This window comes from Eptesicus fuscus, chromosome 16, assembly GCF_027574615.1.
Source record: "Eptesicus fuscus isolate TK198812 chromosome 16, DD_ASM_mEF_20220401, whole genome shotgun sequence".
Lineage (NCBI taxonomy): Eukaryota > Metazoa > Chordata > Mammalia > Chiroptera > Vespertilionidae > Eptesicus > Eptesicus fuscus.
The window spans coordinates 19,255,223-19,271,345 of NC_072488.1; the positions used below are offsets into that span (position 1 = coordinate 19,255,223).

A 16,123-nucleotide genomic window follows, 5' to 3' on the forward strand; every position below is an offset into this window, starting at 1 on the left:
ACTAGTAGCCCTCTCTGCAGGTAACTGCCCATTTCACAAGAAACCCTCAGTGTCAGAATCTAGTATCTACTATCTTTGCCTTAAGCTAGACAGGCTCTCCAAAGAATCATCCAGTTTGCCCAGAGAGCCTAGTTCAAAGTCCACATTCATCGAGAAGCCAAACAATTCTGAATTACCAACTGATAACCCAAGTGGTAGCCTTGATGTCTCATCCCATCCAATGAGCTGCATTATTCCATTTTTGGAAAAATAAATTATTGCCTGACTGGCATGTGACTCAGTGGTTGAGCATCAGCCTATAAACCAGATCACGGTTCGATTCCAGGTCAGGCCACATGCCCGGGTTGCAGGCTCCATCCCCAGGGGGGGGGGGGGGGGGGGCGTGCAGGAGATGGCCAATCAATGATTGTCATCATTGATGTTTCTCTCCCTCTCCCTTCCTCTCTGAAATCAATAAAATTATATTTTAAAATTAGAAAAAAAAAAACTATTTAGTGATGTGTTAAGTTTAGGCTGTGTGCTTTGAATCTCTCCTCCTGTCTCATCTTTCCCTCACTGCAGATAGGAAAGTTGCTCACTTTCGAAGACTTGTGTGATTAAACTGGACCCACTGGGATCATCTAGGATAACCTCCCCACCTAAAGGTCAGAACATTTACTGACATCTGCAAAATTCCTTCCAGCATGAAGGGTACATATTCACAGGTCCCAGGGATTGGGAAGTGGCTATCTTGGGGGCTGAGGGCCATAGTAGTGTGCGCGCGAGTGCGCGTGCTTTGGAACCCTCAGGGTTGGAATCCTGGTTCTACCTCTTAATGGCGAGCAATCTTGGGCAGGTTAAATTTCCCATCTTTATAATGATGGTATCTACCTCATCTTTCATAGAATTACATAACATGTATATTTAGCAGGATGCCTAACATACATAAATGCTCAATACATGTTAGCTATTAATGTTAAATATTAAATGAGGAACCTTTTCTTATCTCAGTTAAATGTCATCTGGTTGTCCAAAGCCTACCAAAATAGTTTTTAATCTTGATTCTGTGGCCTTCAGTATTATAATTTCCTTTTAGATCTGCGTTATCTTCCCCTTGATAAGCATGCTGGTTCCTTCATCTTAGCCACAAAGTTAGACAAGGTCAAGCTGCGGCCTTGGCACCAATGAATACAGGCCTTGTCTGTGAAAACACTTTCATGTGGGACACCCTAACTCTATGAGTGAAGTGCTGAACAGGGGAAAAAAAAAACAAAGACTTTGCGCTAGCTGGTTTGGCTCAGTGGATAGAGCATCAGCCCGAAGACTGAAGAGTCCTGGGTTCAATTCCAGTCAAGGGCACATGCCTGGGTTGTAGGCTCGATCCCCAGTGGGGTGGGGGGTGGGAGGGGTTGCAGGAGGCAGCTGATCAGTGATTCTTTCTCTTATGGTTGATGTTTCCATCTCTCTCCCTCTCCCTGCCTCTCTGAAATCAATTAAAAAATATATATATTATCCTATATAATAAAAGGCTAATATGCAAATTGTCCCCTCAACCGGAAGTTCAACCACTCACTATGATGTGCGCCGACCACCAGGGGGCGGCATGGAACACAGAGGGCATCAGCGAAGCAGTGCTGGCAACGGGTGGCAGTGGAGGCTGGCAGTGGAAGCGCTACTGGCCCTAATGGGCCCTGACGAGAGCGGGACCACAGAGGGATGGTAGAGTAGGTTAGCAGGTGGTGCCAGGCCAAGACGGGTGTGAGCGGGGGGGGGGGCACCAATCGCCCCACCGATTGCCCCGAAGACGGTGACCAGCGGTGCCGGCTCCCAGGCACCGAGGGAAAAAGGGCAAATAGCAATATTAAAATATTTCTTCTAATTATTTTCCTTTCAATGTGCACAAATCCATGCACTGGGCCACTAGTATACACACACACACACACACACACACACAACACACACACACAGACTCTTGCCTTTATGGAGTTCACATATGATGGGGGGAAAACAGTTCTGCTTGCTACATTTCAGAACCTGAAGAGGCCCAGGAAGGGGACAACTAAATGATGAATAAACCTTGGACCTTGAATGACAAAACAGCTACTTCATTAGAATAAACTAAAAAAACACCCTGACCAGGTATAATATTGCTCTTGATTTCTCTTGGTATTTATTTCTGGAAAAACAAAACAAAACCAGAAATTATAACCAAATGACCAAATCAACTGAAAGCAAACATTTCAAGGTTGTCTAGAAACTTTGGCCTGTGATTACTGCTACACAAAGGAGATATGTACGTTCCCAGGTCAGGAACTGCCACTCATTCAATGCTTCTATTAATTCAGTTATCAGTTCTATATGATTTACATAAAAGACTTAAGTTACATAATAGAACTGAGTATATATACACTTTCTGCTCTTGAAAATAAAGGAGTCATTAACAAATCTACAGAGAATGTTTTCAGTGGCACTGATGAAAAAATAAGATGGGTCACAGGCCTGACTGACAAAAAGATAAATATTACAGGTTTAAAGATAGGGAGGCCCTCCGTCAAACAATTCCCAATGCTCTTTCATGTGACTGTTGTTTGTATGTTAGCATGGCGAGTTAAAGGTGAAATGTAGGCTATTATAGATTCTTAAAATATATAGTTATGGTTTGTCACTGAAAAGGGAACTCTGACGACAGAGGTCCATTGAGCATCAAACTAGCCTATGCTCCTGGTGGTTTGTGTGCTGTGGAAATTAGGGTGCCTTTAGTTCTACGCTCTTCGGTATCACTTTTCTCTCCCAGATGAGTTCTCTCACATAGCAGAAGGGCCACAGCAGTCACAGGCCTACCTCACACAGGCAGACCACACCCCTCGGGGAAAGCATCTCCTCGACCATTCTTCAACAAATCCTGGCTTCACTGTCTTTGGATCAACCTAGTTTTACCTGATCAACCCAGAACCAAATTACCTTGTTTAAAGCAATGGTTCCCAACCCAGAAAACCTGACACCCTTTTATTATGCTGAAATAATATTCCTAGATAGGTATAATATCAGCCTACTTACACACACACACACACACACACACACACACACACACACACACATTGGTAACAAAAACAACTAAAATAAAACCATAACTTGATATAAAGGAGAAATAAAACTTACAATAAGATGCACATTGTGATACATAAATGCTCAGGAATGGCTATATTAGACATAAAGAAATGAATGTGACTGCTACAAATGAAAACTGACCCCGATGTGTTGTAATATTAACTCAAATACCACTTTGATGATGTAGTTTTCCAAAATGGTGAAGAACTCTTAGAAATAACAAACAAAACAAAACAATCATCTTTACTTGATTCACAAGGTAGTTGCATTCCTAGAAAATTCAATGTGTTTATATACACAAAACAGAGTTACGTTCTAGGATACGATAATATCTGATGGGATACTGGAAAGTCATGTAGGACACAGGACAATTCTTTCTGGTCCCTGCCCATCAAATATTTGTAGTATTCTCCAAACTGGGGGAAAAAGCAACCCTAATAAACTGTCAAAATGTCCCCGAAAGGGGCAGTACAAGACTAAGTCCATTAGGCTCACTCAAACCTTGACTACTTTACAAAGTGGGCGAGGGTGCAATGGAGGGTAGAGAGGCAACAATATCCACCACTTCTAACTTCCTCATTCATAAATTAAAACTAAGAGAATTTCAAGTGCTCCCTCAAATAAAGGGCTTCATATTGAAGATGCTTTTATTAGTCAAGCAAAGTCCACTATATCTGTTCAAATTCAAAGCCTGTTAAAATTGAGAGGCTAGGAGGGTGATCAGGTTTCAGTGCACACTTGAATCCGTTTGGTGGAAATGCTAGGTTTCAGAAAAAAGCAATGACCTTGAAAAGGCAGCTTACAGGCTGGCACCATTTGGGGGCTCAGCCCATCTGGTTTCCAGATGATCTAATGAATTTATAATTCTTTACCAAATTTATTATCAAATATGTAATTGGATTTGGATATGGAATGGAATTTCAATATTTAAAAAATACAATCAACATTATATTAATTCTTTATATCTATAAAATCTACTTTTTCATGTTCTAAAAACAGAAAGATAGCCCAGGGAAGAACATTGTCGCTAAGGCTAAGAAGGAGTGTTGCCAAAGCAAACTCCATTAACAGTGGTGATGCCCAAGTAACCTGTCAAAGAAATCACTGATGACAATAGTATAGGACTGACACACCAGTGCAGAGATTAGCAAGGCCCGGCTTACCAACCAGTTTGCACCTGAAAAATTTACTTGTCATTTGGTGGGGAGGATAGGACATTATGACAGAGTTCGTATCTAAAAGTCAGTACCACTTAAAGCAAATCTAAATTAAGTAAAGCCTTGTCACCATTCACAGGTTTACTAAAATCTTAGGCACAAAATAATCTATAACACTTCTGCACAGCAAAAGAAACCATCAACAGCCCTGGCCGGTTTGGCTCAGTGGATATAGAGCATCAGCCTGTAGACTGAAGGGTCCCAGGTTCAATTCCGGTCAAAGGCATGTACCTTGGTTGCGGTACATCCTCAGTAGGGGGTGTGCAGGAGGCAGCTGATCGATGTCTCTCTCATCGATGTTTCTAACTCTCTATCCCTCTCTCTTCCTCTCTGTGAAAAAATCAAAAAATATATTAAAAAAAAGAAAAACCATCAACAAAACTACAAGACAGACCACTGCATGGGAGAACATATTTGCCAATGTTATATCTGGTAAGGGCCTAATCTCCAAAATTTACAGGGAACTCATACATCTTAACAAAAGGAAGATAAACAATCCAATCAAAAAATGGGCAAAGGACTTAAATAGACACTTTTAGAAAGAGGACATACAGAAAGCCAAGAGACATATGAAAACATGCTCAAAGTCACTAATCATCCGAGAGATGCAAATCAAAACAGCAATGAGGTACCATCTCACATCTGTCAGAATGGCTATCATCAACAAATCAATAAACAACAAGTGTTGGGAGGGGATGTGGAGAAAAACCAACTCTTGTGCATTGCTGGTGGGAATGCAGACTGGTGCAGCCACTGTGGAAAACAGTATGGAGTTTCCTCAAAAAATTAAAAATGGAACTCCCATTTGACCCAGTAATCCCACTTCTAGGAATATATCCCAAGAAATCTCAGAAACACCAATCAGAAAGGATATATGCACCCCTATGTTCATAGCAGCACAAATTACAATAGCTAAGATTTGGAAACAGCCTAAGTGCCCATCAGCAGATGAGTGGATTAAAAAACTGTGATACATCTACACAATGGAATACTACGCTGCTGTAAAAAAGAAAGAACTCTTACCATTCACAACAGCATGAATGGACATGGAGAGCATTATGCTAAGCGAAATAAGCCAGTCAGAGAAAGATAAATATCACAGGATCTCACTCATTTGTGGAATATAATGAAACAACATAAACTGATGAACAAAACTAAGAGAAGCATCAAACAGACCATCAGAGGAAAGGCAAGGCAGGGGTGGGGGTGGGGGGTGGGGGGAGAAGAGATCAACTCAAGGACTTGTATGCATGCATATAAGCATAACCAATGGACACAGAAACTGGGGGGAATGAGGGCATGTGCTGAGGGGTGGGGTGGGCCGGGGAGAGGTCAATGGGGGGAAAAGGAGACATATGTAATACTATATGTAATACTTTAAACCAGCAGTTGCCAACTGGTGGTCCATGAGGTCTGAAAGGTTGGCGACCACTGCTTTAAATAATAAAGAATTAAAAAATAATAATCTATAACACTGACATCTATATTAGCTTTCAGAGGGGAAGGAAAAGAAACAACTTTGCATAAAGTCACAAGTTACTTTTTAAAATTAAGATTTCAATTTAACAGCAAATGTACTTATAGTATTATAAGAAAAGTATTAACAGGGAAGGAAAAAAAGCTTTATTTATTGTCAAGTTAGATAAACTTAGGTATTAAATTGGCAATGAATGAGGAATATACACAGTCCAGTATCATACATTTAACAGTTCATATGCAAGTTACCCTTTGCATAAGTTACTGGATTCCATAATAAGGGTCTAAAATGCTCTAGATCAGCAATTTTCAATTGGTGTGCTGCATGAATATTTAAAACATGCAATATCTGAGTAGTTAGTCAGGGGCACTAATCTCTTTTCCCTTAGATTGTCAAATTAAAAAATGGTAACAGCCAACACAATAATAGCCACCCAATGTGAATGCATCAAAATTATACCTATTTTTTTGTCAGATTGTCAAAAAGATGTATCTTTTGGTATGCTGCAAAATTTTAATTAGTTTATGTGTGCCATGAGATGAAAAAGATTGAAAATCGCTGTTCTAGGCTGAATTTAAATTTCTCTAAATCTTTACAGGGCTAAAGAGATATTGGTCCACTGTTGTTAAAATTTAAGGGGAAATAAAGGTTAATGTGTTTAGTTTCTATCTAAACTTTCTATTAGATAGCTCTTAAATTTGTTAAAGCTCATTTCTAAAAAGATTAAGGCAAACTGTCTTCTTTATGTTAAAATTTAAAACAAAGCATTTAGAAAGATCTAAATGGAATTTCTATATGCAAATTTGTTTAAAAGTCTCAAGATCACAAAATTACTATTGCCAACTATAAACTTCAGTTATTCCAGCTAGATGAAACATATTCTCCCTTCTTTTAAGATTAAAATAAAAATCACTGTATCAGTTTTCTAAAACAAAAAAGCTGTGACCTTGATAACAAGTGTTCAATAGTCTCTTAATCCCATGTTTCATCCTTACGTCTTACTTGCCCTATGTATGCGATATATTATTTCGCAAATAAAGGAAAAAAACAAAAACAGATCCACTGGGAGAAAGAATGTTTAATAAATGGTGTCAAAACAAATAGCTATCTGTTTGGAATAAAAATAAAATTAGATCCGTATACCTTACACCATATAGAAAAATACATATATTACTGATGGATTCAAGAGTAAAAAATAAAAATGCAAGTACCCAAAGTTCTACATACAATTTTAGGGGGTTCACAGACTCCCTAAAGCCCATCCATGGATCTCAGATTATCTAGAAGAGACACTGTTAATCGTAACTTCTATTAAAATCTCAATGTCAAATACTAGACATGTTTTCAAGATCAAGTCACATGCAACCAATGAAGATGAACACATTAACTCAGTGTTGTACCTTTATAAAATCTCCAAACTGGAACTAGAAACAGAGGCATGTCAATACAAATGGACAATGACTTAAAAAAAAATTAAATAAGTTTGAGTGCATACTGTACAAGTGTACCCATATGTCTGTTAGCCTTTCAGAAATATAAATCAGCTAAATCTGTAGTACTTAAAATTTAATATGTGTATGTTCTTCTCAAACTTGATTAAAATACTTAATAAATACAAGTTATGTTTATTATGAATAACTGCAATATACTTAAACATCTAAACATTTAATAGGAATTCTATAATATTAAAATGCAATACTTTCACCTGCATTAATCTCATACACAATGGAAAAATACTTGCAGATAATTAGCATTAAAAATGCAAATATATTTTCACTGCGGAAGAAAAATAATAAGATTAGAAATGATATATTTGAGCAATCTACAAGGAAGCTGTAGATAGTCTACATTATGACATTCTATTTTAAAATGAAAACAATTCAATATGCAAGTTTACAACAAATTTACTCAAGGCAAAATATTTATTACAGAACAGGATCTTAAGTCAAAGTAAGCAAGGCAACATTAGATGAACCATTTTCCATTTTTCAAATGAAGTATAGCTTTAAAATTGTAATAACCATGAACATAAATTCTAACATGCTCTTCTCTTATAAATGGGATGACGTAGAAAAGCAAAGCTTCAATGTGTAGGGATTGGAACCATCTGTAAAAATTAAAAAACAAAGTTAATAGTTCACTTCTTCCAACTTTCAAGAATCAAAACAGCAGAGTTTCAAATACCTTGAATTAGCAGAGTAAATTATTTTACCTTTGTATACTATTAGAAGCAGAAATATAAAGAAGGAAAATGTCTATGTAAGGTTAAAGGGAAGATTACTTTTTTTAAAAATAAATTGTATTGATTTTTTTTTACAGAGAGGAAGAGAGAGGGATAGAGAGCTAGAAACATCGATCAGCTGCCTCCTGCACACCCCCTATTGGGGATGTGCCTGCAACCAAGGTACATGCCCTTGACTAGAATTGAACCCGGGACCCTTCAGTCTGCAGGCCGACACTATCCACTGAGCCAAACCGGTCAGGGCAGGGAAGATTACTTTTATTCCTATCTACTAGTAGGCAAGGTCCATGAAGCCAGGGACTTTATCTATTGCTACATTCCTACTGTTCTAAATATTATCTGACACTTAGAAGGCACTGATTGTTTTTCTTTTAGTGAGTTAATAGTATCAGGATTAGGCCTATGTCCATGAGCTAAAACTCACTTTGCAGAAAATATTACCAATGGTAATTCCTCTACAGAAACCAATTCAAATATAGCTTGGGAAGTGGGACAAGACTGGAGTGCACAGGAAGATATCAATAAGCTGAAAAAAAATTCAGGACATCTAGTATTAAATCTCTGATCAACAGGATATATAAATTTTAAATTCACTTTTTTAAAAAATTGGGTGTAATCCACACACAAAATTCCATTTTATGCATTTTTCTTTAACTTTTCAGACCAAGCAGAGATAACTCTTCATCAATTGATTATGCAAAAAAAAAAAAATTCTGGTATCTTTTTTTAGAAATCTTGTCTTTTTAAAATATATTTTTATTGATTTCAGAGAAGAAGGGAGACGGAGAGAAAGAAACATCAATGATGAGAGAATCATTGATCAGCTGCCTCCTGCATGCCCCATACTAGGAATCGAGCCCACAACCCGGGCATGTGCCTAACTGGGAATCGAACCCTGACCTCCTGGTTCATAGGTCAATGCTCAACCACTGAGCCACACCTGCCAGGCTACATGTATTCCTTTCTTCTAGATCAACAGGTATTGTAGAAACCAGCTTCCAATATGGCCCCAATGATCCCTACACCTCTAGGTATTCACAGCCCTGGTATTCACAATGTACCATGGTTGGTCTGTGTAAGATACAGCGTAAGTGATGATACCCCACTTCCAATATTAGGTTATAAAAGACATTGTAGTTTCTGTTCTGGTCTTTTGCTCCCTGTTGGATCACTCACTCTGAAGGAAGCCAGTTACCATGGAAGGGGCAAGGCGGCTTGACTGGGCCCGCAAACAACCACGGGTGAGCTTGGAAGTTGATTTTCTAGCCCCCAATTAAGACTAGAAATGACTGCAGACCCAGACAACTGCAGCATCCTAAGAGACTCTGAGCCAGAACTACCCAGCTAAACTGCATACAGATTACTGACCCTCAGAAATAGTAAGATAATAAATGTTTGTTGGTTTAAAGTGGTAAATGTTGGGATACCCTGTTAGACAACAATAGATAACTAATACAAGTATTATGTGGGATTTATATGCCTTGTTTTCTTTGTACTTCTCTGTATTTTTTTAAAGCTAATAGATGTTATTTTTAAATTATTGTCAATGCTTCTGATGGTACCTCCCATGGGAAAATGACACAGTTTTGCTTACTTGGAACTCTTATCTGGTAGTGATTAAGTGCTGTCAGGGCTTCTACTGCATCCGTTTTGCATTCCCATTCTAAGAGTCCAGAAAGGGTTTTGGCAGAAGCTAAAACAAAGAATCACAAATCCAGTTGTTATTTGTCTGTCATCAACTTAACCAGAAAACCTAAAGAGAGGGAGTGTGCACTTACGTTTTGCATCAAACACTTTATATTTGATGAATGTAAGAACTTCATGGTCATTACATAACTGTTAAAGAAATATAAAGCTCCATTAAAAATATGGCCAAAATAATATTCCTACCTTTTCTAAGAAAGTAAACTTTATGGTAGCATTTAAGTTTTGATCCTGTCATGAATGAATGAAGTCATATGTTTTTAGATTAAGAAGCTGTATGAGAAAAATCAAAAATAGTGGTAGTCTACAAACTATGTACATTTAGTGCTGTACAATAAAACCACAGATTTGTAACTGAAATATATATTCTCAAAGTAGACCAGGATTTACTGCTTGACCAATAGGAGTGGAGTTCCAGAAAATCAATTCTCTTCTGAAGCATTTCCTACAGTTAGGGGAAAAGGGCAGGAACATGTAACATTTTGTTTTGTTTTGGTAAGCACTGTGCTAGTTACTCCACAGTGAACATAACCAATGTGGTCTTCCTGAAGTGTAAGAATCAAGAACACAGTAAGAAAACTTTCCGAATGCAGGAGTAAGGGTATCTCATCCTAATTCCAACTCTCAAAAAGATTGGGCCACAAACCAAAACCAGACAAATGATGAATGGAGGCCAGAAAAGTATAATGGCCAAGGAATAAACTATATAAATAAAGTACCAAACAAACAGAATATTAATAATATCAAAAGTAGATGAGCAGAGCAAGACTTTAAAATGAGGCTAACATAAGACATTTTTAAACAGAAAACAGGGACATTTTACACAATTTGTATTTCAGTGCCCACCTTTGTGAAGGTCTCTTCTGTGACACACAGTGGAACGTTATAATAATGCAGCACACACGAGGGCGGCTGGATTATATTCTTAGATGCTTGGCCAGCACTTGTAAAGCGATTGTTCTTGCTCATTGCAAAATCCTTGTAGCTACTCGTACCATCCTCCAGCTCAAATATTTGACTTGGAACAACTGAATGTTGTTTAGACACACTGAAGATAGAAAGGAAACCGGCACAGAACATACGTCTTGTTAGAAAAAAGCAGCAAGTAGGCAGCCTCGAAATGTTAACATATATGCCTCCACCAACCTTACCAGAGAAGCACACATGGCTATTTAAACACAGTTTAAGTATTTAATATTTCGAACATGTATTTAAATATTTAATTTTAGTTAAATCACTCATATTTTAGACATTAACTAGAAAAAAATCTACTGAATATGTTCTTATATTAGAAAACTTTAATGTAAAATGTGCCCATTTAAACATGCTGTTGTATGATCATAAAACTAAAAACCAGGTATGGGTAAGCAAAATCTGAATTATATGATCCTAATACTTTGTCTAAAATAACAACACTAAAGGTGCTAGTTTCAGATGTGCCTTCAGTTACACTAAAATATTCTGAAATTAAAATTATGTCTTTAATTAAAAAAAAAATGTTTAAAATTTACCACTTAAGATATTTACCAAACATTAAGTCTTTTCCCAAATAATTTGACATTGTTAAGGTGTGTGACAGCTCTTTCCACAGCATATTCATCACCCATTTCTACCAGTGCTGTACCAGGAATGGTCTTCATGAATTTTACCTGTAAATACAAAATCCCATAAATGTGACCATTTAATTCCCTTTTATAGTAATAGAATTTCTAAAAGATAATATGGTTTAAGTGGTTAATGACAAATACAGAAGATCACCTGGAATCTTCAACTTTTATTCTGATATATTATTACTAGACACTTTTAACTCATATCAAAATTCAATAAAGCTTTTTTTGTAAAAAAAACTGTAATTATATAGCACATGGCAGAAGAGCACAGGCTCACCCTGGCTCTGTTATTTATCAGCTGTGTAACCTGCAGCAATTACTTCACTTCTCTGAGCTTCAGACTTCCCTAAAACATGGAGATAATAATATCTGACAGGACTCAACCTTTTTTCATTCAACAAATATTAAATGCCCAATATGCTTTGATAAGCACTGTGCTAGGCTCTCCCCAGTGAACATAACAGACCACGTCTTCTTGAAGTTTATATACTAGTAGGTAGGTCAGAAATTTGAAAGTGATAATTACCAAATAACCAGAGTGCTATTGCAGTGATATACAAAATCCTATCAAGAAATAATACAAGATGGCCTTGAGACATTTCCAGTAAAAGGCTGGTGCAAGGCAGGGGCAGTTTAAAAAATAGGCAAATACTTCACAAGTTTTCATAATATCTTGGGCAGAGGCCCATTCCAATTTTAGTATAAATGCTGTAAGGGTTAGATGGGATCAAGTATGAAAATTACTCGGCATAATGATTTTCCTCCCCTTGGAAAGTCTGTAAATAGTTATTAAGTATCACTAACATCCATGACATCTTGAAAATGCTTCCTTATCAGTTAACCTCAAAGGAATATTGGCAATGTATTTACACAATAAATGCAACACAGCATTTATATTCACCATCGCAACTTTCAATGGGCTATCCTAGCATTTTTATACTACACCTATACTTGAACAAAATTCAGCTGTAGCAAAACTTTTCAGTTTCATTTGTCTTCTTATGGGCAAAATTTTTCTCCCTTGACTAAATCCAATTAACATCTACAAATCTAATAGTAAGTAAATACATATGTGAAGTATGTAGTTCTTATGCTGGTAAATCTTTAAAAGAAGTTAGGTAAAGTTAACTATACAGAGATATTTTAAGAATATGATGGCTTGAGTTTAATGTATCATACTATATAATTTAAAATGTTTTAAAATTGTTGATATGTGGAGTGAGAGACTAGAATTGTTCAAATAACATACAGAAAACTTAAGTTTTATTAGACAAAGTGATTTGGGTTCTAAATCATATGATAATCCTATCCTATATAATAAAAGCCTAATATGCTACGTGTCCAGTTGACCAGTCAGCCGTTCAACCAATCAAAGCATAATATGCTAATGATATGCTAAGGCTGCTCAACTGTTCGCTATGACGTGCACTGACCACCAGGGGGCAGATGCTCCAACCAGTAGGTTAGCTTGCTGCCAGGGTCCAGCTGATAGGGACTGAGCAATACGGGATGGACATGCCCTGGAGCCCTCCCGCATCCCTTCCTAGCCCCAATCATGCACCGGTGGAATCCCTTGGCCTGCCCTGCACCTTCTCACAATCTGGGATCCCTCGGGGGATGTCAGAGAGCCAGTTTCAACATGATCCCACAGGCCAGGCTGAGGGACCCCACTGGTGCACAAATTTGTGCACCGAGCCTCTAGTCAGTTTATAACATAAAAGACAAAGATCTACTAAAGATATTGATTAAACTGATTCTGATTATCTACTAATGTGAAAAGTGCAAACAGAAAAGTTAACACTATGTAAAGAAGGTTCAAGTACACATTAGCCCATTTAGTTATCAAGCATAAATGTCTGTATGAAAAAAATCTGAACTATTTTCCCCAATGTTGCTAAATCTGTCCCATGTAGTCTTAACTAGTTATATAAGTAGAAATATTCTAAATATATCCTCCTATACCAAATGTGAATTTTTTAAAAAATGTTGTCAAATAGTTATGTTGAGGAAATTCTTATTTCAGAGATTTTCACAAGTTCCTTTATCAAATCAGGGAGGCTTTAGAATTAAAGAAAGAACTAAGAGTACCAAGAAACTCACATACTTACACTTTTTTGTTGTGAAAAGAACATTAAAAATCACATAAAATAACAGGGAAAGCATCAATACCACAATATTGAAACTCAATTAGCAAGTGATTCAAACAATTAGTAACTTAAGACTATCAATCATTTGTCCAGTTAAATTTCCCACAATTCTTTCAAAAATAGTTTAATATCTGCTTTGTGACAGGGAGAATCCTAAGTATTTCTATGATTATCAATGAACAAAACATCATAGACCTGGGGGAGCCACAGAGTTAGTTATCTGGTGAAAATAAAGTTAAAATTTTAAAGATTTTCAAAATATGTTTAATTTAAATTTTTGCTCCTTTTGGAGTAAAAGGCTCCAAACAGAAAGTTCTGAACACATCCTATCAAAGTGGGTCTGAAAGTGCATTGTTCCTCAGAAGATACAAGAACTCTAGCACTTGGGAGGCAAGTATATAAATCTAGACCTGTGGCTAAGTCCGAGACATATTTATGTATACCTGGTTCTTCCAAATTCTACAGTTAACATGCTAAATGCTAGGATCTCTTTGAAATGATTTTAAAAAATTAGACTTATGCCTATAATACTCCAGTAATTGATTAAACTGTTTTAGACTTCTATTGATATTAGTTATTTAAAAAAATATTTTTAGTAGCAACAACCTATACTGATCACTTACCTACAAAAAATAATTTCTAGAGTTCCTACCTAATGGATTTTTACCTCTTGTGGTTCATTATTAAAGTAACTTGAATGTTCCTAACTCAAGAAGAAAACATATATAGGGTATCCCCCCAAAATGTATACACACATTTTGAATAATTATAAAGGCAGTGTTTATTAAAATGCATTTCATTTTCAAAACTGAGCTATCAGCTGTTAAATTATGTATACATTTTTTAGGACACCCTGTATTTGCTGGCTTTTCAGATTTTCTTACTATATTATCTTAGCAAAAAATTGTAAAAAAGAAACTTACCTTTTCAATATTTCCATATAAGCAGAATAGGTTGAAGACTCTTGAACAATTCATTTTTAGTGGATGTAATCCACTAACCATCACAACTGAACCAGAAGGATTTCCTCCATGCATGTAAGAGGAAGAAGCCTGCGGTAATGGATATGCAACAAGCTCAGGTGTATCTCGAGAACCCATTCTGTAACGACTCGGTAAAGGCAATAACGGACCATGTGATCCTATAAAAATGACCAAAAAGAAAGGAAGGAAATAAGGAAGGAGAGAAGAAAGGAGGGCAGGGGAGGGAAGGAAAGAAGGAAAGGGAGGAGGGAAGGGGGGAGGGGAGGGGAGAGGAAGGGAGGGGGGAGGAAGGAAGGAAGGAAGGAAGGAAGGAAGGAAGGAAGGAAGGAAGGAAGGAAGGAAGGGAGGGAGGGAGGGAGGGAGGGAGGGAGGTAGGGAGGGAGGGAAGGAGGGAGGGAGGAAGAAGAAAGGAAGGAAGGGAGGGAGGGAGGGAGGGTGGGAGGGAGGAAGGGAGGGAGGAAGAAGAAAGGAAGGAAGGAAGGAAGGAAGGAAGGAAGGAAAGAAGGAAGGAAGGAAGGAAGGAAGGAAGGAAGGAAGGAAGGAAGGGAGGGAGGGAAAGAAAGGAAGAAAGAAAGGAAAGAAAGGAAAGAAAGGAAAGAAAGGAAAGAAAGGAAAGAAAGGAAAGAAAGGAAAGAAAGAAAGAAAGGAAGAAAGAAAGAAAGAAAGAAAGAAAGAAAGAAAGAAAGAAAGAAAGAAAGAAAGAAAGAAAGAAAGAGAAAGAAAAATACAACTTTAGCAAATACACTATACCACATAAATAAATAACTCTTACTAGAACTAGACTGATGTATGGCCAAAGAAAACACAAATGTGTCAATGTTCAAATATAACCTGTGTGAATTAATAAAATCTACATTTGTACCAGATCCCATATACATACTTAGGCCTGCATGTACCTGCATACATCAGGTTTTATGTTTCTGTATTTTAAAAAATAGTAGTTTAACCCCCCCCCGCCCCCCCACAAAAGTATATAAGATCAGGCCATAAATGGGGAGGGGGAAATCAGAGTAAATCTTTGGGCCACTGTATATACATTATAACTCAAGTTTTAAAAAAAATCCCTTCTGCCAACATCTTTTAGAGGATAATACCATAACATATACAGTGAAATCTAGAAAACTATATACAGAGATAACAAAAAGAACAACTTTAGTTCTCCTTTAAATATAATTTACTATAATGTACTTTCAGGTTAGTATTTTATTCTACTTCTAATTCAGTTAATATCACACCTATTCCGAGGTGTCATTATGCAGCAATCCATTTTTTGCCACAACATCAAGAACCAGAAGAGAATGCCGGAGTACCTGAACCTGTTGTCACAGAAACACAAAAATCTACATCTCTCATACTGCAAATCCTTAAGAATCCACCTGCTAACTTTAGAGTAGTTCTCAACAACTTCATCTGTTTTACCCATCCACAACTGATTGGAAGGAACAAGAAAAATAAAGCTCGAGTGAGTGAAATAGACAGGAATCGGGGAGTCTGGAGAAAGTTCTTAAATAAGAACTCAGAAGGGACAACGAAGCTGGAGACAAATAGCTCAGAAATACATCTCAGCAGCTCCTGAGTTAGTAATTATAGAAGCACATTCTTGAAACATGCAAAGGTCCTCCTTATGGGCAAGAAACCAACCCAAACTCCCAAGTC

At 37.2% G+C, this 16,123-nt stretch overlaps 1 protein-coding gene across 1 annotated transcript in view; it reads right to left on the minus strand.

Moving 5' to 3' along the window:
• Nucleotides 1–6,841: 6,841 nt before the first annotated feature.
• Nucleotides 6,842–16,123, minus strand: part of HNRNPLL (heterogeneous nuclear ribonucleoprotein L like) — a 30,816-nt gene continuing 21,534 nt past the window's right edge. The window contains exons 8-13 of the mRNA XM_054727898.1: nucleotides 14,408–14,625; nucleotides 11,255–11,376; nucleotides 10,574–10,775; nucleotides 9,802–9,859; nucleotides 9,618–9,716; nucleotides 6,842–7,888 (exon numbers count right to left, since the gene is read on the minus strand). Of these exons, the coding sequence (XP_054583873.1) occupies nucleotides 7,833–7,888; nucleotides 9,618–9,716; nucleotides 9,802–9,859; nucleotides 10,574–10,775; nucleotides 11,255–11,376; nucleotides 14,408–14,625 (755 nt within the window). The 3' untranslated portion in view covers nucleotides 6,842–7,832. The remainder of the gene's footprint in view (nucleotides 7,889–9,617; nucleotides 9,717–9,801; nucleotides 9,860–10,573; nucleotides 10,776–11,254; nucleotides 11,377–14,407; nucleotides 14,626–16,123) is intronic.